General features: G+C 48.2%; 2 protein-coding genes across 8 annotated transcripts in view; one reads left to right on the forward strand and one right to left on the reverse strand.

Moving 5' to 3' along the window:
• The window catches only part of MTOR (mechanistic target of rapamycin kinase), a 101,399-nt gene extending 93,371 nt beyond the window's left edge, over nt 1-8,028 (reverse strand). For 2 of the 4 annotated variants that reach the window (XM_032775433.2, XM_032775432.2), the window contains exons 1-7: nt 6,369-6,549; nt 5,705-5,813; nt 4,190-4,422; nt 3,641-3,841; nt 2,715-2,849; nt 766-1,041; nt 314-422 (exon numbers count right to left, since the gene is read on the reverse strand). In XM_032775433.2, the coding sequence (XP_032631324.1) occupies nt 314-422; nt 766-1,041; nt 2,715-2,849; nt 3,641-3,841; nt 4,190-4,422; nt 5,705-5,813; nt 6,369-6,488 (1,183 nt within the window). In that variant the 5' untranslated portion in view covers nt 6,489-6,549. Of the gene's footprint in view, nt 1-313; nt 423-765; nt 1,042-2,714; nt 2,850-3,640; nt 3,842-4,189; nt 4,423-5,704; nt 5,814-6,368; nt 6,550-7,940 lie in introns of those variants that run through there. The other 2 variants (XM_075060358.1, XM_075060359.1) reach the window with 2 other exon arrangements.
• A 374-nt stretch (nt 8,029-8,402) lies between these two features.
• UBIAD1 (UbiA prenyltransferase domain containing 1) overlaps nt 8,403-21,569 on the forward strand; it is a 90,082-nt gene continuing 76,915 nt past the window's right edge. Inside the window, exons 1-3 of one of the 4 annotated variants that reach the window (XM_032775438.2) lie at nt 8,403-8,531; nt 9,755-10,320; nt 11,123-14,695. In XM_032775438.2, coding sequence (XP_032631329.1) covers nt 9,789-10,320; nt 11,123-11,610 — 1,020 coding nt within the window. In that variant the 5' untranslated portion in view covers nt 8,403-8,531; nt 9,755-9,788 and the 3' untranslated portion in view covers nt 11,611-14,695. Of the gene's footprint in view, nt 8,532-9,161; nt 9,263-9,357; nt 9,376-9,754; nt 10,321-11,122; nt 14,696-21,569 lie in introns of those variants that run through there. The other 3 variants (XR_012654760.1, XM_032775437.1, XM_032775439.2) reach the window with 3 other exon arrangements.

Here is a 21,569-nt window from a genome sequence, read left to right on the forward strand (position 1 = left end):
GGCTCGCTCAGGGAGCATGAAAATGAGGTCCTGTTTTTATTAAGGCACTGAACATGGACTCCAGGCAAGGGCTTTCACTCTGCCAGCTTTACAAAGCAGCGAGCTCCCATCAGATGTCAAGGAGACCACCCAGAGGACAGTAATTCCCACTACTTAAAGCAGGAATCAAAGTGCGAGTTAGTACAATGCCAAGCACCAGGATTTCTGCTGCTGCATTACCTGTACACAGGTCAATGGGACTACATGAGCTAGAACCTCCCCAACTCACCTTCACCTGCAGCCCCAGCCAAAGCCCAGCTGCAAGACCCCTCACCTGTGAACGCAGAAGGCCGGAAAGCAGCCAGCCGTGGCAGTAAATTGAGGATTGTCATCTGGATTAGAGAGTTCTTGCTGGTTCTGCACTTCAAAACCCAAAGGCACACCTGGAACCAGAGGGGTTGGGCTTTAAAGGGTTCTCTGTCATCCTTGCCTTGTGGGGATCGCAAGGTTTTCCACTGTCATTCCGCTGCATCACCCCTCAGGAAGGGTTATAATTATACCTGTGCCACAGAGGGCTAAACTGAGGCACAGAGAAGTTAAATAGCTCACTCCAGGACACACAGGAAACCAGCATCAGAGTCAGGGACACAGTTAATGGGTTGTGACCGTGATCCAACTATTGGGCCATATTGCCTCTCAGCAAAGGACATGGAAGGAAGTCACACTAAGAGTCTGGTCTCTGCGCAGGGGATTTTGGGAGGCGCTAGAGAAAAGCCCACAGCTCACCTGATCAAACTTCTCCTCCATCAGATCCCGACAACATCGACTCTCGACCAATGTTGACTTTGCTGGGACAGGCGAGGCTCCAAACCCCATGATTCCTTGATGCTGGCTGTACCCCAGGAGCCCCACCAAGGCGTTTGACTGCGGGGGCTGTACAGACTGGAAGCTGGTGAAAGGGGTGATGTGGCGAGGCTTTGTACCAAAGCCCAGCAGGTCTTTGCAGTATTTGTCGTGCACCATCTGCTGCTGCGTGATCTCCTCCATCTCCTCTCTAAGGCGCTGGGCACAGAAAAAAAAAGCACTTTCAAAGGCAGTTAAACAGGACACATACAACTAACAAACTCATGGACCACAGGCACCCACACCAAGGAGGGTGTATGGCACGGACTGAATTGCAAACCAGACTTGACATCCAGGTGCCTTACATGCAATAGATTTTCCTGCCAAGTGGCCAGCAGTGAGACAGCACAAGCAAAGAATTCTCCCTTTTCGGCCTCAGAGTGGGAAAGAATTAGGCTCAACCAGTGAAATTCACTGAACAAGACAGACTAGGTATGGCAGCGGCCCTAACTCTCGTGGGAAATTCTGTTCCAACCCTGCACCCACTGCCCCCTGAACCAAAGGGAAGTGGAGGGGATGGCCTAGATGATGTCTCAAGGTCCCTTCCAGCCCTAAATTTCTATAATTCTTTGAATTCACAGTGTAGCACAGTGGTTCCCAAACTAGGAGCGCTGCTTGTTCAGAGAAAGCCCCTGGCGGGCTGGGCCGGTTTGTTTACCTGCCGCGTCTGCAGGTTTGGCCGATCGCGGCTCCCACTGGCCGCGGTTCGCTGTTCTTGGCCAATGGGAGCTGCAGAAAGCAGCGCAGGCCGAGGGACGTGCTGGTCACCGCTTCCCGCAGCCCCCATTGGCCGAGAATGGCGAACTGCAGCCAGTGGGAGCCACGATCGGCCAAACCTGCGGATGCGGCAAGTAAACAAACCGGCCTGGCCCACCGGGGGCTTTCCTTGAAAAAGCGGCACCTCTAGTTTGGGAACCACTGGTTTAGCAGGACTCTCAAAATGTGCTGAGTTTCACATGATTAAACAGTTCTGGGCGCTAACCTGACCCTCGCGTCCAACACATTCAACCACTTCCTATGAACCCACCAGCCCCTACAAACACACCTTCAGTTCAAATTTAATTGGTGCCAAGTTGCTGCTTAAATTAAACACATATCCATATGAGGTTAGAACCTATCAGGCGACCATTCTATATCACACATATTGAACAGACAGTGATGTATCTGTCCTACTACATACCGTCAGAGGGTACAGCATAATGCAAGAAAGGTTTGGAAGCTACAACTGGGAAAAGATTGTGGAGGAGTAACTGAAACTAAAGAGGGAGAGAGATCTACTCAATCACATTGTCCATCCCAAGGGATGGAGGCAGAATTGTTCCCTGAAGGACATTCTCTAGTGCTTTTTCTAATCTAATTTTAGAAGTCCCAAGCAATTGGGTTTTCACCCTTTCCCTTCCCTTGGGAGGCTGCCCAGCACCTCATTTAATCACTGCAAGGAAGTGTTCTCACCTCCTCTGGCTATATGCTCCTATAATACCCTGCACAATTCCTCTCCTTCCTTTGTGTTTATATCTCACAAATATCTGTACTTGCTGCCCCACACATCCAGTTGTCACTTAAAGCTATTTAATGTCACTTTCCATCATGAATGAAACTTCCTGTCCCTACACATTTGGTATTGTTCTACTAATTCACTTTGCCACTGTGTTTGCAACAATTAAATGCCCTAGACACCAGCTGCTTGTGAACTTCTCCAGCTCAAATCAACCCATTTCCAACCCAAATGGATTAATCACATGTGACTCATTTTATTAAACTGAACGAGGAGACACCTCCGTTCGGCCAACCATAGCACCAAACACTGGTTGCCATCTTGATAAGTCACTCACCTCTCCCTCCATGCTGCTGATTCTCACTAATTCATTGAGGATCAGTAAGGCACCGTGGATTCGGTCGTCACGATTCATACCCTTCTCCTTGGCCAAAGTCTCATCGAAACCTTTCTCTGCCTCTTCGTATGTGTGCTGAACAAAGATAATAGCAACCTTAACAGAGACCAAGTCCCCTCAATGTAGAACAAGGGAATATAGCAAGTCAGTAGTTACTGGGAGCCCATAAGTTCCAGGAACAGCTACAAACCTCAGCTAATCAACACTAGAACAGAGCACTGAATAGTTCTGACCCAGTCTACTCTGGCAGCCAAACTGTTTTCAACAGAAAGAGTGAACAAAGAGACCTGCGTCTTCCATCTTCTCTCAAGAACACACCATTATCATAGCGTACGTGGGGATTATGTGAAACGTGAGTTGAGGCCTTTCATTTCTTGGCACCCTGGTCATGTTGCCAGTATGACATGTGCTCAGGTCTCATGGTGTCAAATTAGTTTGATTCCATTGTTCAAGCCTAACACGTGGATTTAGAACTCATTGTCAAATAAGTACAACCCCTGGCTGCAGCATTGTAACCTTGCCATTGCTGACTGGCTCTTTGATCACTGATGCTGATGAGACCTTGAGGTAGTTGAACCCATAAAATCTGCACGTGTCCCTAACTACTGAGCATTCTGTTCTACTGTTGGCAACAAGTTACAGAACGTACAGTAGAGCCCTGGTGGAATGGAGTGTCTCACATGCTTTTGTAGAGGGTAGTGTAAACAGTTTGGTTCAGCCTATTCTAGAGGCCAAAACATTTTCAATCCTGACTGAGAGAGGCCAACACCTATTGACATATGAGGATCAGTCTCTTGGCGCTGACACTGAGGCTTTTCTGAACTCTAGAGGAAAGCTGTTACAAGATTAAGGGATTATTTCCTTACTCTGTACCACTGTGGCTTCTGCATCTCTTTTGGCTCCCGCTGGGTGGTGAGGATAAGGCAAGCTCGTAAGGCAGACACGGCTCCCTCTCGGATGGCCTGTTTGGGATCCCACACAGCAACAAAGATGTTATCGAAGAACGGCTGCACTTGCTGGAAGAAGAAGGTGGGCACGCTGATCGCCAGCTCACGCAGGACCAGAACCTGGAGAGAGGAAGAGACACGGTGATGTTAGGCACAGACTGGAATTCAGAGACTGACCCCTTCCCTGTGTCTGCCCAGACTGTAAGCTTTTTGGGGGCAAGGACCTTCAATCTGCTCTACATCTACACAATGCCTAGCAAAACAGGTCCTCATTCTTGGCTGGTCCCAAGAGACTATGATAATGAACATGATTAATGGCAGACCAGCTAGCTAGCATCACAACTTCTCAGATATACAATGGTAGCCATTCCAACCCCTGACAGCCCTCATTCGCTGCATCCACCCATCTACAAACATAGCTCCCATCGGCACTACTCATGAGCAGGAAGGCTGAAGAGGAGTACATACAGCCGCGTGTCTTCGACCTTCATTCCTATCAGCTCCCAGCCACTCCAGAGCCCGTTTCACCTCGAACTCCACATATTCCGCCGTGAAGGTATCACCTGCCAGAGCAAGGCGCCCAATGGCCTTGGATGCCATCTCCATGACGACGGGGTCATTGGACGGGAGGAGGTTCCGAAGGTAATTGGCAAACCTGCCGATGCGGGTGGCATTGCCTCCCTCAACGCCGATAAGGCTTGCTGAGGAGAAGGAGAACAGGAGTGAAAGCTCTGCCACTGAGTCAGCTTGCCAGACAGTAGGGTAGTCCCTGGAGAAGAGTTAGTGTTCTCTATCCATTCTTTAGAGACTCCCATTATCTCTTCCTAAACCAGAAATCCACCAGAGAAATCAAGCAACAGGAAAGTATCACCAGCCTTTAAAAGTCAGAATTTGTTTAGTAAACAGGGAAGCTTATCAAGTCCTTTCCACAGGTCACAGATTTTCCACCCTGGGACTGTGGGCCCATTTCCAATTGACAGGCATCCACATGCAACCACTACAACTGGCCTCCTTCTTGACAGTCTCAGTAGAGGCGCCAAGGACTGAATAGACTAAGGAGACTGAACGCTCCCTCACCCCTAGAGATGGTCTCTCCAGGTCAAAGTTGAGGCACACTGCAGGAGGCAGTGTGGCTGAAGTTTGCACTGCTGGTGCCTGGGTTGTATCTGCTCTGTAGATAAAGAGGCCATCAGTGTCCAGGGTTGTCAATCCGGCACCTTTCAAGAGCACTAAATTCACAGAAACAATTTTAAAGTGATACTGTCAGCTTTGAAATCTGATGCGGTCAACAAAGATTTCTTTTCCTACGTTACTTCCACCACCTCCAGATACCTTGGGGTTGGTTTGGTTATGGTTCTTGAAATTAACCCACAAGCAGTTTCTATGTAGTTAACAAAAGGCAAATGCTAAGAATACAGAGTGTATTTTTATACAAGTTACCTGCATCCTTGGGCAGCTTTGCCATGTAAGAATGAAAGCACAACAGGGCAATTGAGGAAGACACTAAACAAAATGAAGGCAAAAGCCATTTAGATCCCTCCACAGGGATGGGGGCTGCTGCCCTTGAGCAGGTGACTTTAAACAAAAAAAAATGAATGTTCTCAGGCAACAGGGAGTCCAGAGTCTTCCCCTCCTGTGACCACCAATAAAACTGGACATTATGAGAAGTATTTTCAGAAGAGCTCAGGGCCAGATTTTCAAGTGCTCAGCACCTACACTGGGGTCAGGTTTTCAAGTGCTCAGTTTCCAAGGAGGCACCAAAAGGGCCAGATTTTCAGAAGTGCTCAGCATCCAGCAGCTCCCATTGTGACATTTATGGTCAGATTTTCAAAAGAGCTCTACATTCTATACGCACCCAGCGCACTGAACTCTCTTAAGTATACTAGGCATCTCTTGTGGTGTGGAGTTCTCCTGACAATCTGTCCTGATAGAATAACAATTTGAAGGGAAAGTTCACCAGAGGCTCTGAAGTCCTTCACTCACCTATAGCCAGAATGCCTCCTTTCCTCTCGTTTGCATCAGAGCTAGAGACCAGTTCAAATATGTGGTGATTCAGCTGATCGTAGAAGCGGGTAGATTCCTCCTGGCTCATCTGCACAGGAAAGGAATTCAGACCAATTTACAAACTCTCCTCCATTACACATGCCCCAGATAAAGGATATGTCTACACTACCCACGATCGATCCCTGAACGCACTCCCCTTCGACTCTGGAACTCCACCTGGGCGAGAGGCGGAAGCAGAGTCAACAGGGGAGCAGCGGCCATCGATCCCATGCCCTGAGAACTCGAAGTAAGTCGATCTAAGATGCATCGACTTCAGCTACGCTATTCTCGTAGCTGAAGTTGCGTATCTTAGATCAACCCCTCTAGTGTAGACCAGGCCAAAGAAGGGCAACATCACTTTTCAGGGCTCCCAAACTCAAAAGCAGTAAATTAACTGTGGGGTTCAAACATCTAGAAGAAGCAATTATATCTCCTGCCTGTGCCCCTGCCCTGTTAACCCAGCCCCTTTTGGAGACTTACTTACCTCAGCATCCCAAATCTCTGCCACCCCAAGCATCCAAGCGACACACCTCACTCCCTAGCCAAATAGTACAAACATGTCTCCCCAGCTACATGCTGCTGTTCCCACATCTGCAGCACTCACCTCACGGAGCTCCATGGTGACATAATGCTGCAAGTCCTTGGCGGCTTTTGCCCTGATTTCTTCATTGCGACTCTTCAGGCCGCTGGCAAATTGCTGAAGGATGGACACGGTGCTCGACATGACGGCGGCAAGTTGGGACTTGGGGTATCAAGTCCAGTGGATCCTTTACACAGAAAACCTGTTTATTGCTTTTGGCTAGTATAGAAACTAATCACAGCTCCGTCTACCACACTGTTCCTATCTACTGCTCCCAAATACACATCTCATGAGAAACAGAGGGCTTTCAGATGGCATGGTAGCTACAGAGCCCTGACAGATATATGACAGGGGTACAGGCTCCTTGGATTCCACGCTAGGTCCTTCAGCGCACCCTAAACAAAAGAGACCCAGCTCAGCCTCAGCACATATTGTTCTTGGGTACATGTGACATGCCCATACCAATTACATGCCCAAATGCCAAGACAGGGTTGTGTTTCAGAGTCGTTCTCAGTCACACAAAGTTACAAGAAAGATAAGGACCTCTTGGTGTGTACGTTGATATCATTACTTTAGTTTGCTCCTCTACAACCCCTTTCATCCAAGAACCTCAAAGTTCTTTACAAGCCTCAGTACTCCCAGGGTAAGCGTTATAATCTCCAATGTACATTCATGGGCTGAGAGTCTATTCATGCCAGCAACAGTCATTGTAATGGGATATTTAACGTTGTGCATGTGTAGAAACCATCTTGATGGGTACATTTTTTTTAAAAGTTGAAAAAGAAACGTTTTAGAAAGGAGGAAACTGACAAACAGGTCTTCAAGTACTTTGCTGCAAGCAAACAGCAGATGAGTTGGGGAACTAGGACCAGAACCCTAATAGTCCTGGGTTCCTATTCCTCGCTACCCACGGGACAACTCTGCCTCATTAAAATCCCTGGATACAGCAGATGCCCCTGAGGAATCAGGAGCTAGTGTGGGATCTTTTCTGCTATCAGCATCGCCGGAGAAGCCATGGTCAGCTCCCAGCATGGGCACTAGCATGGGAAGAGTCGCCTAAATAGGCATCCCTCTTCCCTGGTGAGGGAAATGCCTTAGCAGCTCTCCAGCCAGCGGTGTTTTCCGGTGCAAAGGGGTGAATGCAGTGTGTCTAGCTAGGGCAAGCAAGGCCTACGAGCCTGCGCACACGGCCAAGCGCAGAGGCCTCGCTTGCATTAGTGGGGGGCACGGATGCCCCGCGTTGGGAAAGCCGGCGCAGACCCAAGGCCACGGTCCAGACCGGCGCAGGGCGGGGAGGCCCCGGGGGTAGAGCTGCGGCCGCCGGCTTGGCTGACAGCTCCGGGCACTGCTCCGCCTGGGGCGCGGGGGGCAGTCGGGCACCTCCTGCGCTGTGGGGGCGGCCGGCCGCGGGGGGGAGGACGAGACCCGGCGCCCTGCCAGCGCGGCCCGGCTCACCCGCAGGCCCCCGGCACGCGTCCTCCCCGCTGCCGGGGACCTGGGCCAGCCCGGCCGGCGAAGGGGTGGGGAGGGGGAGGCAGCCCCCACAGGCCCCGTAAGAGGGAGCCAGGCCGGGGTGTCCCGACAGCGGGGGATCACTTCCCAGCCCCGGATCGGGCCCCGCACTCACCGCCGCCGGCCCCCTTCCGACCGGTTCCCCAGCTTGGGCCCCGGGTTTCCCCTCCCCCGCTGCTGCAGCCGGGCCGGCGAAGAACCGGCAACCAATCAGCGCTGAGTGGAATGTGACCAGCGGGTGGAGCAGCCAATAGTTTTACAGGTGAGGCGGGGTTACTAGGGGATCGTGTTTCCACCCCAAATAACTGCCGGAGGCGGGTGCAGTCGCTCATGGCCAATCAAAGGACACACGGTGATATACTGACACTTAGATAAACCAATGAGAAGTTGGGTGCGCCTGATTGGTTAAAACTCAGAACTGGCCCCTCCTCTGGAAAGCCGCATTGCTTCCGCCCTCTTTGAAGCCACAGGGATTGTGCGCATGCGGGAATGGGGAAGCGTCGATTTTTTTTTTTTTTTTTTTTTTTGAATCGTTGATACGGTAGGAATCTTCCGCCGCGTGAACACTTGGTCCTTCTATTTCCTTCCGCTTCTCTACTGCTCTAGGTGCAGCCCGCCCTGAAGAGCACCAAGGGCAGAAGAAAGGCTCTGTTACCGTAATGTTCCGTACAGAAGGTACTCGCTTCTGTGACACCTAGTTTGCCTAACAGTGGAGAACAGCTAATAGCTATAATAATCAATACGAAGTGTTTAACATTCATGATTTACCGCTAATCTTAATGGTTAAGGGTTCATACAACACACTTGTTATTGATACTAGTGATTAGATGTTAATGTTCAGTAATAGTTAAATATTAACTGATAATTAAATAACTTCCTAGGCTTTCCCTGTGCCACTTATTACCAGATTATTCGAGTCGCTCCCACATATGAATCCCTGTGGGTTGTTATCCCCATTTTGCAGGCTGGGGAAAACGGAGGCTCAGAGAGGTTCAGGCTCTGATCTTGCAAGCCGGAGTCTACGGGGCTGTGTGTGCATGGGCCGGGGGTAGGGGAGTCTGTTCTCTGTGGTTAAAGAAGCGGGATGGGGCTCGGGACTCCCGGGTTCAATGCGCAGCTCTGCCACGGACTGGCTGAGTGACCCCGAGTATGAGGTTTAACCTCCCGCTGCGGGAAGATCCCAGCCCCGCTCCCGTATTCCTAGTCTTGTGGGGCTCGTCCCCATCCCTCCGGCCCAGGGCTCCCCTCAGAGCAAGCGGAACTTGGGCGATCGGAGCCCTTGTTTCCGGAGGGGGCGGCCCGGGCTGGTGCCCACGCGGGCAAGATGGCGGCACCGCGGGCTGGTTGCCATGGTCCTGAGTGCCCGGCTCGCGCGTGAACGGAGCTGGAACCCAGCTCCGCGGCAGGTGAGGGGCCTTCGGAGCCGCCCCAGGAGACGGGAGAGCAGAGTCAGCCCCGCTCGCGGCCGGGAGCCGCCCCCTGCCCGGGGGATTCCGAGGTCGGGGGCGCTGAGGCCAGGGTGACCAGACAGCACGTGTGAAAAAGCGGGGTAGGGGGTGGGGGGTAATAGGAGCCTATATAAGAAAAAAAACCCAAATCGGTACGGTCCCTGTAAAATCGGGACATCTGGTCACCCTAGCTGAGGCGCCGCATGGGGAGGAGGAAGCCGGGGAAGGACCCCGCTTCTCTGCTGTGGTGCCCCACATGGGAAGGGGCCGCCCCTCGCTCTCGGTGCTGTGGGTCCTTCGCTGGGCGGTGGCAGCTGCAGAGGTTCAAGTTGCGGGGTGGGTGTCACCACAGGCTGGGGGCTCTCCCCTGGGCTGAGTATGTCACCGGTGAGTCACTGGCGAGGCCTGGGGATTTCCCTTTCCTGATGCAAACTCCCTCTCCTTTCCCAGGTCTCTCTCCAGCACCTTCTCCTGAGGCAGCTGCATGAAGAGCATGGAGGCTGAGGATCAGACCGAGAAGATTAGCATCAGCGCTGAGAGCCCCAGAGGAGGTGACGTGAGGGAGCTGGGCATCGGGCTGCTCAGCTCTGCGAAGAGCCGCCCAGGCACCTGGAGGCAGAAGTGTGCAGCCTACGTTCTGGCCCTGCGGCCCTGGAGCTTCAGCGCCTCTTTGACCCCAGTAGCCCTGGGCAGTGCCCTAGCCTATCGGTCCCATGGATCCCTAGACCCAGGGCTGCTAGTGGGCAGTGCAGTGGCTGTCCTGGCTGTGCATGGAGCAGGTAACTTGGTTAATACCTACTATGACTTCTCCAAGGGCATTGACCACAAGAAGAGTGATGACCGGACATTGGTGGACCAGATCTTGGAGCCTCAGGATGTGGTCCGGTTTGGGGTCTTCCTCTATACTCTGGGCTGTATCTGTGCTGGCTGCCTCTATTGTCTCTCCACTCTCAAGTTGGAGCACCTGGCCCTGATCTACTTTGGGGGACTTTCCAGCTCCTTCCTTTATACTGGAGGTAAGGATTGTATTCAATACTCTGAGTCTGTGGCAGGAATTGTGTGTGAAATGTATATCTGGTGTATGTCAACTGGTTTGGTTCATTATCTGTATTCTCTTCTCCAGGGATGGAGCTCAGTTTGTATTATCTGAACAGTTCCTCATTTGTTATTAGCCAGATCTAGTTTCAAATGAAAAGTAAACTTAAGACGTTCTTTAAGAAATGCACCCAAGATTAATGAATAACACTAATGTAGAGTAGGAACATGAATTTTTTTGTGGGGCTTATCAAGACAAAAATGTCTTTTGCCTCTTCAGTTCTGCAGCTGGGTGGTTGAAGAGACACCCAGTGTTTTGCTATAGATAAGATTAAGCAATTTCTAGGATTCGGAGGATATCATTTGAAAGATGTAGCAGCTGTTAGTCTAACCTGATGGTTGCGTCTGTTCAGGAGCAGATTTGAATATCTTTACTCACGTTGTGTAGCACCTTTCTGCATGTGTAATCCCATTGACTTCAGTGTCACTGCTTATGAAACAAGTATTTCAGGTGGTAACTGGAATCTGCCTCATAATCTTTGCTCAGTGGGTGAGACTGGAGAATTGCAGATGTTGTATTTGCTTTGTCATCTTTGGAAAGGGAGAATAATACTCAGTTCTGGGGCAATAAAAGAGCATGTGTAGCCCTGTCCTAGTTGTATTTGTGTTGGCTGTTTTAGCGCATTTTGTAGGAGCTGCTGTTCTGTTTGAGTAACATCTATTATCCTCCATAAATTGAATTTCACCTGGTAACACTTGTTTTCCGCTTGTTTCTTGCCACAGGAATTGGATTTAAATATGTTGCACTTGGTGACTTGGTGATCCTCATCACATTTGGGCCCCTGGCTGTCATGTTTGCCCATGCAGTGCAGGTTGGTTATCTGTCTGTCTCACCGCTGCTATATGCTGTCCCACTAGCCCTCAGCACTGAGGCCATCCTGCACAGCAACAACACACGGGACATGGAGTCTGACCGGCAGGCAGGCATTGTCACCCTGGCTATTCTCATTGGCCCCACGTTTTCCTACATGCTCTACAACACGCTGCTCTTCCTGCCGTACCTGATTTTCTGCATCTTGGCCACACGTTACACCATCAGCATGGCGCTGCCACTACTTACCATTCCTATGGCCTTTTCGCTGGAGAGGCAGTTCCGGAGCCAGAGCTTCAACAAAATTCCCCAGCGGACAGCCAAGCTTAACCTCCTGCTGGGGCTCTTCTATGTTTTTGGTATTATACTAGCACCAGCAGGCACGCTGCCCAAACTGTAATGACGAGAGCTGCTGTAGCCCCATGACTTGAGTGTTAATGCCAGAGCTTGGAGTGCAAGTGGGAAGTTTGTTATGGATGGGGCCAAAGCAAGAAGGCTGACTCGAACTGGTGACTCCATGTGAATCTTATGGGCTTTGGTCGTGTTGAGATAAGCAGTTTCTCTTGTACAAGAGACTTCCGATGGTGTCTTAGGAACTTTTTCTCTGGAAAGAGGGTTGAATTGACTGTGTCTCTGGCTTTCTCTCGGTGCTTATTGCAATTCACCATGTGAGCAGACAGACATTTCAAGGACTTGATGCTACTGCCATTGATTTCAAAGGGACTTTCACTATTAACTTCAGTAAGAGCAGGGTTGAGCCTTAAATGTGAACTGTCCCTTCCCCGATCTGTGAATCATCCCCGTACAACATGAAGGGGATTCAGCAGCTCCACCCCTATGCTGTAACACATGAAAGTTGCCAATGAATGTTTTATTTTTGTCAGCATCACGGTAAAGCAGATGGTGCTACTTCACTCCTCTTGATAAACTTCATCCTCACCACCTAGTCTGTTTTGGCTCTCACTCATATTTCCCCATGGTCACTGAACCCTGTTCTTCATTGGGAGATATTTTTATTCCCTGTGTGAAATGGCGAGTGTTGATGTAAGGGCTCTTTGCAGGACTCCCTTGAAATGTCCAGATTGACTTGATCTAGACCTTGTTCTAGAACTCTGACTGCCAGGAGCACAGTGTTCCTGAGCCCGAGGGGAAGGTATTAACAGGACACAAGGAGCCTTTTAGTTGTGATCAGTAAAGTCCAGCAGGGTGTGCAGTGTGGCATATCCACCTTGGGCGTGTTATGGCAATGAGAGGTTACTCACCCAAAAGGGGTGATTGCTGTTCAGTGCTGCATGTAATGGAGGAGTTAACAAGTATAAAATGGAACTGGCACCGAGGTGTTATATAGGTGGCATCAAAGTGTTCAAATGGTTTCTGGTGACTTAGCTGCCGGTTGTGATTGCTTCACAGCTGGACACTGTTACTTGGGAGCAATCTTAGCAGGCAGGTGACAGCTTTCACCAGCCTCAGATTCAGTTATTAAAATAGGGTGATGCCTGGATCAGACTTTCGCTCCAGGCTGCCCAGGGAAAACAGTAAGGCAAGACTGGTTTAAGCAGCCAGTCTGCTGCTTTGTACAGTAGAGAACCTGGCTTTGGTTAGAAATCCAGTCAGAAGGGGTTGATCTCGGCTGGAGGGAGAGAGGCATCTAGCAATACTTGGCAGTGATTTTCTGGGAAAATGCACACTTCCTATTTTCAGTGCGGGCTTAAAGCTCCAATGGGCTGGTGGTGAGCATTTGTCAAAGAACCAACTCTGCCTTCTGCCAAGCACATTCTGTCTCTCAGACTGATGGCGAAATCAACCCCAGTGGTAGAGAGAGCTATTTCCTAATAGAGCCCATTCTGCAAGATGGAGTGGGTTGATCCGGTTAATCCCAGGGTTGTATTGTTTGTAGGTCTCTCAGCAGATACATCCTGTGCCCTGTTCTTGCTTGTTATAGGACGATATGTCTAGCTCTTGCATAGCTATAGTTTAATGGGGATTGATGTGGCAATTTTTTATGCATGTTCCCTAAGCCATGTTGCTTCTGACAGGCAGAATGTGAACAAGAAATTTGAGAGCTGTAGCTCTTATGGTGAATAGTCTCGGAAATGGCCCGCGATGGAACAGCAACACGTAACACTATGGTTGATCTCTTCCTTCCAAAAAGGGAAAAGACTCCTGGTTAGAAAGTCTGTCTGCTAGTGGGAAAGACTGGTGCTATTGCCCCAGAGCTGGAGTGAGAGGTGACCCATTTCATGCGTTTGTGGCGCCATTTTCTTGGGCATTCCAAGTGATTTACAGATGCAAGGATTAGAAGGAAACGTGTGCAGACTGCTTCCATTCATAAGCAGCAGCATACATAGCAGACTTTGGAAGTCTTAGCGGTGTGGGGTGATCTGTGTATGGTAAAGGAGCTGGAAATGCCTGGATTCTAATCCTAACCATCTCATTTGTTTCCCCCCAGTGGCCTTGGGCAAGCCACTTAATTTCTCTGTGTCTTGGTTTTTCCATCTGTAAAATGGAGCTTACCGTTGCCTACCTCACTGGGTGTTGTGGGGTTAATGTCATTTGATAAAGAACTTTGAAAGTAAGAAGTGCTATATCTATGCTGGGTATTTTCTCAGGCATTCTGCTTCTCCAGCCTTACTTATATGGGAAGATCTTTTTGGTATAACATAAGGTGGTGAATTTAAACCAGCAAAGTTGTACCAGTATTACACCATGCATATGCTCTTATTCTGGTATGAGAAGCCCCTTTTTGGTTTAATTTATGTTGTTTGGGACAGGATTTAAGCTAAACAAAAACCAGGCTTGTGTGTCCACATGGGGGTTTATATTAGCATCACTGGTAAAACTTTCCATATAGACAAACCCTAAGGCAACTGGTCTTGTGAACTGAGGATATTGGATGGCCAGCACCTCTTCTGATCATAGGCCTTTTCAGCCTCTTGCGATAAGCTGTATTGCTGCATGCTGAGTCCCTGCTGGTAGCCGAGCAGATCTGTATTAAATGGCCATCATATGTATTAAATGGCCTCCTGACCTCTCCTCTCGCCCAGGCAGAGGTTCAGTGAGGTGTGTAAATGTTCCATTTTTAACAGGCCATGGCTAATTATTTTAAACGGCTCTGTGTTACATCTCCGGGTTTGGATCTTCTGGGAGAATGTTTCCTATGGACACTCCTCTATAAAGCTTTGACATAGAAGCACTGGAAAGCACACACCCTAGGTACGCATGAGGTAGGTGCCTTTGACCATAAGAGCCCCCTTGTGAACCAAGCAGCCCTGTCCTTGTATGTTGAGGGATAATCAGTTCAATTGAAAGGGCAAACATATGTTTGAGGGCAGATGTTAATAGGTTTTGGTGATCTAATCTATCAACAGAGTCTACTTTGGAATACAGCTTTCTATGCAGGGTACTGTTGAGCCTGAGCATTTGTAATACTGAGACAGACTTCAATTGAACTTTGTCTTTTTAATAAAGATAAACTTGCTTATCAACACTTGCGTGTTCTCCTGCTCTTCCTGTATCAAAGTCCCCACTACTGACTTCCTTGCAATTTTTTAGGTGGTCGCATTTGCCCCACAGGCCTTTGGCAGCATGCTGCCCCCACCAGTCTCCCATCTGGGCCACAAACCAGGGTAAAGGATTATTGGGAAGCTTTCTGGAGTAGCTGTGGTCACTAATGCCTACCCAGGAACACTTGAGCCTCTTCAGTGTCATTCTGCCACTAAAATCATGTTTCTCCTGCCTGGTTTCCTTGCTCTTTCTTTCATACAAGCTATTGGGATGCTTTGGGGCAGAGACCTTTAAGCTGCGTTAATGGCTGGTGTGTAAGGTTTGCATGTTTGAATGCAAGGGTTTGGCCAGAACAGGAGGTCTTTGGGAATTTGTTCATTTATATTTTTCCTTTTGTTGATTCTGGTTTAAAGTGCCCCCGAGTTCCATCCTGCATTATATGTATCTGCAGCAGAGCCCAGGAGCTGTAAACCCTTGTGGTGGGGAAAACTGCCTCGAGGGACATATGTTTTTACGTGCAGCACAATGCTGCTGTCATTAGATGCTTCGGCGTGATTCACAGTCTAACTTCACAGCCCACAAATAACTGTTTTAGCAGATTATAAAAAGTGGGGCTAATCCCTTATTTATGTCTCAAGAGGCAGCGTGGTATAGAAGAAGGAGTTTGGGACTAAGAGTAAGAACTCTAGTGCTGATTTGCTGTGTAATTCTAGGCACAACTCTTTGCCATTGCTTCTCTTAGATATGAAAAGGGGCTAATCTACCTGATGTCCTTCTAAGGGCTGTTTGAAGGCTTGCTCTGTGAACAGCACTATGAAGATGCAAAGCACTATTAGTGCTAAACTTTACTGTTGCCTCTGTCATGGTGAGGGATTATGAAGTGCTTTGTGGTTACTGGGCCAAATGAAAAGGTGATGTAAACAGTGGGGATCGGGGTGTAACTTACTTGCCTGGAGCAGAAAGCAGATTTGTAGCTGGGGTGGAGACTGGTTTTTCTCCTGTTGGCTACTGTTTCTACTTCACCCCTGATCTCGAGCCCTCTTAGCCTGGTTACAGCCCCATGATATCACACTCACTTTCGCTAGCTCAGTTAAAGTTCCACCCATGTACACTAATTTATCTCTCACACCATTTAATCTGCCTCGGAATTCACCCTTTTCTGGGTCTTTAATGATCACGCGTGGGCAAGCTTAATTTTTACAAGACGATTGTGGCATCGTACCCTTCTCAGCCTATGCTGGGGCCTGCAGCTCAGCTGTCTTGGAGGAAATAGTACTTCCTGTGAGCAGGTCTACACTTAAAATGCTGCATCGGTGCAGCCGTGCCACAGTAACGCGTAAGTGAAGACGCTCCTACGCCAATGGGAGATCTTCTATTGGTGGAGTTAATCCACCTCCCCAAAAGGCAGTAGCTATGTCAACAGGAGAACCTCTCCTGTCAGCAGAGCACTGTCTATATGCGGGAGTTAGGTTGGTATAACTTGCTCAAGGGTGGTGGTTAACTGATACAGGTCTATAATGTAGGCCTGACCTATGGAGTCATTAAGCAGGTAGAGGAAGGCTCTTCCTAAATTCTTTTGTTTTTAATAGCTAGAGTGCTGACTGAGTTTCTCCCCCTGCCTCCCTGCAAGTTTATTCAGTCCTCTAATGGCCTTGAAATGAGACTGCTCTGCTCTGTAATAAGGAGCTGTCAGACACATTCCTCCATGAGTGGTGGCTTGTCATCCTTTTCATCAGAAGCTCTTCGCTCCTAAGGCAGATGTGACAATGTGCCTGAGGTTGAACTTGGCGAAGTCTCAGCCTGTGACATTTTACACGTTTCTAAGTTTAGGGGCTGGATTTTTGTCCACTTTGCGCCTAAGAGAGCAAAAAATATGTGCGTGCCTTATCTATTAGGCTTGACAGATTTTTATTTTTTTATAATTTTGACTGATGAGATCCATGTTTATTTTAAGCATTTTTTTCTATTCTTAGCATTTACATTCGTACAGTTGTGCAAAATTATGGCTTTTAAGCACTTTTTAATTTCTACTGATTTAAATGTTCACAGTTGCAGGAAATTATGGGCGGGTCAGATAGGGAGCTGGACAATAATTATTTAATGATAGCAGACATTGAAATTCAAAAAGTTAAAGGTTGATAACCAGTAAAACACAAATTGTCAACATCCCATGTAAAATATACAACACACATACCCTCAAATCACTCTCTAAGTTCTCAAACAGCATTTTTCTTTCTTTGCCTATCTGTAAATTTAGATGATTTATAGAAATAGGTATTGTTGGTTTGTATGTATGGTGAAATCGACTTTTACCAACATTTACTGATGATAATCTAATTCTTCCAAGTTTACTTATTTGTCCACCCACCTGCATGTGAATATGGGCCCGATCCCGCTGTCCTGAAAGTTAATGAGAGTTTTGTCACTGACTAAGGCCTTGGCTACATTACAGACTTGCATTGGTTTAGTTAAACTGGAGGCTTACTACAATTTGGCTTAAACCCATTCCTAATCGATTTAAGATAAACTGAAAAAATTCTGGTTTAAACTGAAGACTGTGTACACAGCCTCTTGCACAGGGTTTAAAATCACACCTTTGTTAAACCAATCTAACCGCAGACAAGCCCTTTCACTGGGGAAAGGAGTGGGACCTTTCTGCTGCTCTCTCACAAATGGCTTCGCTTTTTTCCAGAGAAGGGTTGGTGAATGGTTAAGTTTAATGGAACTTCTGCTGTAATACCATTTACACAATACCTTCGTACTGTGTATTACATCCCTGTATGTGCAATACAATAATTCTTGTCGAAGGAGGTTTAAATGACATATAAAACAAAACCTTACTAGGCCCAAGACTGATGGGAAGCAGGTAGAGAGCATATTTGGTTCCTTTCTCCTTGAACTATCTAGGTGACTATTTGGCCACATCGCCACAGTAGCTGGATTCTGCGCCAGTCATTGCTGTTATAACTAGGTCAGCTACTGAATGCAAGAAGTGAGTTTGGATGTTATACAAAATAAAAAGGAATGGAGATAGGAAGCATTTTAAAAAATGTTAGTGGCTTTAATCTTATTCATTTCATGGGCATCTGGAGAAAGAGTCCCTATAAAGGCATGACTTAAATATTGGGAGGGGCTAGAAAAATCACATGTGCCACTGGACGGACTGTAACCATGCAATGGCTGTAAGGAGATGGGTGAAGAGAACAGGAATTAAGGAATAGGGTTTGCACTACTTTTTCTACTAGAGGTTCATTTACACTAAAATCTTTCAACTTGAGTTCACTGGCCCGTGAACTCAAGTTGAAAGAACATGTTTGTATGTGCTTGTTCTGTGCACTCCACAAACATTTGTTCCCAGACACACACATTTGTGGAGTCCAGACTAGCATGTACAAACACATTGGCTAACTCGAGTTAACTGGCCATAAGTTAACCTGCACTAAAACCCTCTAGCATAGATAAACCCTTGACTTACAATTTGCTGTGGCCGTAAGGTTCAAATGAAGTGTGGACGGACTCTACTTGTGGAGTGTTGAGTAAAAGTCAATGTAATATAGACCCACTTCTGCTCGAGGAGGGCTTTGCTGATCTAGTTGGACCGGTAGATATACTGGCCAAGAGCTCCTAGTGCAGATGCAGTTGTGCTTTTAGTAGTATAACTTATTCCAGCAAGCAAAAGGACATCCTTGCTGGTATAATCTCATCTGCACTCACTGTGCCTTTTGCTGATACAGCAGATCATGCCTCAAATGTTTGCAGGATAGATCTGCCCATAGAAGGGCTCGGCCGAGGCTCGGCCCACCACCTCACAATAGTTCGCTCTGGGCCCAAGCCCTGGGTCAGGGCTGGCCAGTAAACAAACAGGAGCTCGGGCCCTTAGGCAGGGGCTGAGCCAATAGTTCAGTAGGAGCCCTGGCCCTAGGGCAGGGCAAGGCAGCAAACACACAGTCAGGAGCTCAGGCCCTTAAGCAAAGGCTGAGCCAATAGTTCAGTACAAGCCCAGGCCCTAGGTCAGGGCGGGGCAGCAAACACACAGTCAGGAGCTCAGGCTTTTGAGCATCTGGTGCGAGGGGGAGACTGCCACCCGTGAGTGGAGTGGCAGGGGGGACACAGGCTCATCCGCTTCGTTGCGTCCCAGCCCAGGGCCCTAGCAGCAACAGACTTGCTGCTGTATCAGTGGGGATCCTGACCGCAACACACTGACATTGGTTCTGGCCCTGCTGTGGCCAGGCCAGGGTCAGCTGCCCCCGGGCTACTTCCGGACTCCCCCTCGTAAGGTATCTGGGTTTGGCTGGTGTCCTCGGCGGTTTCCAGCACCATCAGTTCCTCTGGGTAACTAGTGAAGGGTAGGCTCGGCTGCTCCTCGGGGTAGCTGGCGAGGGGTAGGTTTGGCTGGTCCGACCAGTCCTCGGGTCGGCCGCGGCCTGCCGGAGTTCCCCAAACCAGAGCTAGCCACAGGCATCTGGCCTTTTCGGCGGCTGGCTTTCAACTGAACTTTGCAGCCTGGCTTTTCTACTTCCTGTCCTGCGCCGTGACCTCTGGGGGGCGGGCGCAGGACCCACTGACTCTGCCCACGTTAGTGCTAGGGGAGGCTCGTCCCTCCGTGGGGCTGTGGGGTATCCCACCGCCTCGTGACATTGCCCAAACTCTAAATAAATCTTTGGGAGCTGTTAGTTGCTGGTGTTTTGAAGAGATGCATCTCAGTGTGTTTGAACAGGTATCAGATGTTTTCCCCTTTATTTTGAACAGATCACAGAAATCTCAATTAATTTGAAGGATCTGATGCCTGCACCCAAACTCCATGCTAACTGCCCAAGCTGCCAGTTCTACCAGCGCTGATTCCTGTTAGCACCTTTGCACTGAGATGTGGGGGATGCTTTTGCACATTGTATGAGCTACACGAGCTAAGCTTATTCAAGTGAGTTTAGGGAGGAATTTAAGCCTTAACTCCAAGATTCTTGCATCTGAAGCTGATGCTTCATGTCCTTGCAGCAGTGTTTCAGTTAATGCGTCTCCAGGACAGGAGAGTACTGAGCTAGTGAAGCATGGTAAATGCCTGCCACCCTTTCTATAATGCGTATCTTAAGTCAAGCCCCACATCTTAGACGTTTGAGATTAGTTTGTGTTCTCCTCCAAAATGTAACAGCCAGGTGTGGCCGAGCTGAACTCAGAACTTTCCCAGTGACGAGGAAACCTGAACAAAGTCTCTCATGAGAGTGCAGAGCCTGGTTTGTTGCACTCTCAGCAGACTCTCCCAGCACAGATAGCAGTTTGGGCCTTTTGCTTATGTGCCTGTCATTGTCCTGTGCTGACTCAGCAACTCCTGGTCCACTCCAGCTTCTGCCTGCTGGAGCAGAGGGTGAGACACATGGTCCAGCTTTTTCCTCTCCTCTCCAGTTTCTTGGGACCCTGCAGCCTCTTCCTAGATTGTAAGTTACAGACAAAAAGTCGCAATCATTCAACAAAAAAACTACAAAAACAGACTCCAATGAGAAACTGCAGAACTGGATTTAATTTGCAAACTGGACACCATTAAATTAGACTTGAATAAAAACTGGGAGTGGAGGAGTCATTACACAAACTAAAACCTATTTCCCCATGTTAATTTCCCCCCTATTGTTACTCACACTTTCTTGTCAACTGTTTGAAATGGGCCATCCTGATTATCACTACAAACGTTTTTTTCTCCTGCTGATAATAGCTCACCTTAATCAATTAGTCTCCTTAGAGTTGGTATGGCAACGTGTGTGTGTGTGTGTATTCCTATTGTATTTTCCACTGCATGCATCTGATGAAGTGGGCTGTAGCCCGCAAAAGCTTATGCTCAAATAAATTTGTTAGTCTCTAAGGCGCCACAAGGACTCTTCCTTCTTTTTTCTAGATTGTGCCATTAGCGTTCAGGTTTTCAGCCTTGATAGGGGCTGCATTTCTGCAAGTTGCCTGAAGATGGCAATGTTGTACCGTAATCATTGGAGTAGGGTAGACTAACTATATTCTATGGCTATGATACTCAGACCTCAATGGTTCAGGAGCCAAATTCGGGATCAGCATTACCTAAAAGAGTCTCAGCAGTGTGAATCCATGGTTTCACTTACTATAGTACTATATATTCATTTTGAAGCAGCATGGCACGGGAAATATTTAGTGTGTGTGTGTATGTATATACTGTAATATAAAAACTCCCCCAGCAAAATGACTGACGAAGTATTATTATTTTATCAACTACAACTGGATCATAACAAAGTAAAAGCATCCTGATTGGCTAATAACGCAGAATGGTTAATAATTAAATCACTCAGTGTTTTAATATCATGTGCTGCAAAGAGCCACTTGCAGCTTGTGAACCGCACTGTGAGTATCACTATTGTATAATAACGGGGGGCATATAGGTACCTAAGACATCTAGATGATACAGTATTATCCTGCCAGCTGTGATCTCCATGCACAAAATGAAGCAGACAGAGTTCCCTCCGAATTATCCTTCACAATTCATTCTACAGAGGGCAGAGATGGGGATGTCTGGAGAAGCTGCTCTTCTCCTCAGTGAACTGGTTCTGTTCAGCACCAGAATGGCTGCTCTTTATGATCGGGATTCACCATGCCAGTTCACCGCTGCCTAGAGTGGGGTCACTTGAGAAGGCATCCTGGACTCCTAGCCCAGCTGAACCTGCTTTTGTCTCCTTCATTGCGAGAATTTCTCTGTAGGTTGGAAAGGGGTGAGAATGCTCAGCGGATCGTACGTACATTGCATTTTGGAAACTTCTTTCTTGGATAATGATGGTAAAGTTGCCTGTAACTGAAAAGCCTTAATGACATTGGTGTATTGAGGGAAAACAGCTGACTCAGGAGTGCTAA

The sequence above is a fragment of the Chelonoidis abingdonii genome, chromosome 23, assembly GCF_003597395.2.
Source record: "Chelonoidis abingdonii isolate Lonesome George chromosome 23, CheloAbing_2.0, whole genome shotgun sequence".
Classification (NCBI taxonomy): Eukaryota; Metazoa; Chordata; order Testudines; family Testudinidae; genus Chelonoidis; species Chelonoidis abingdonii.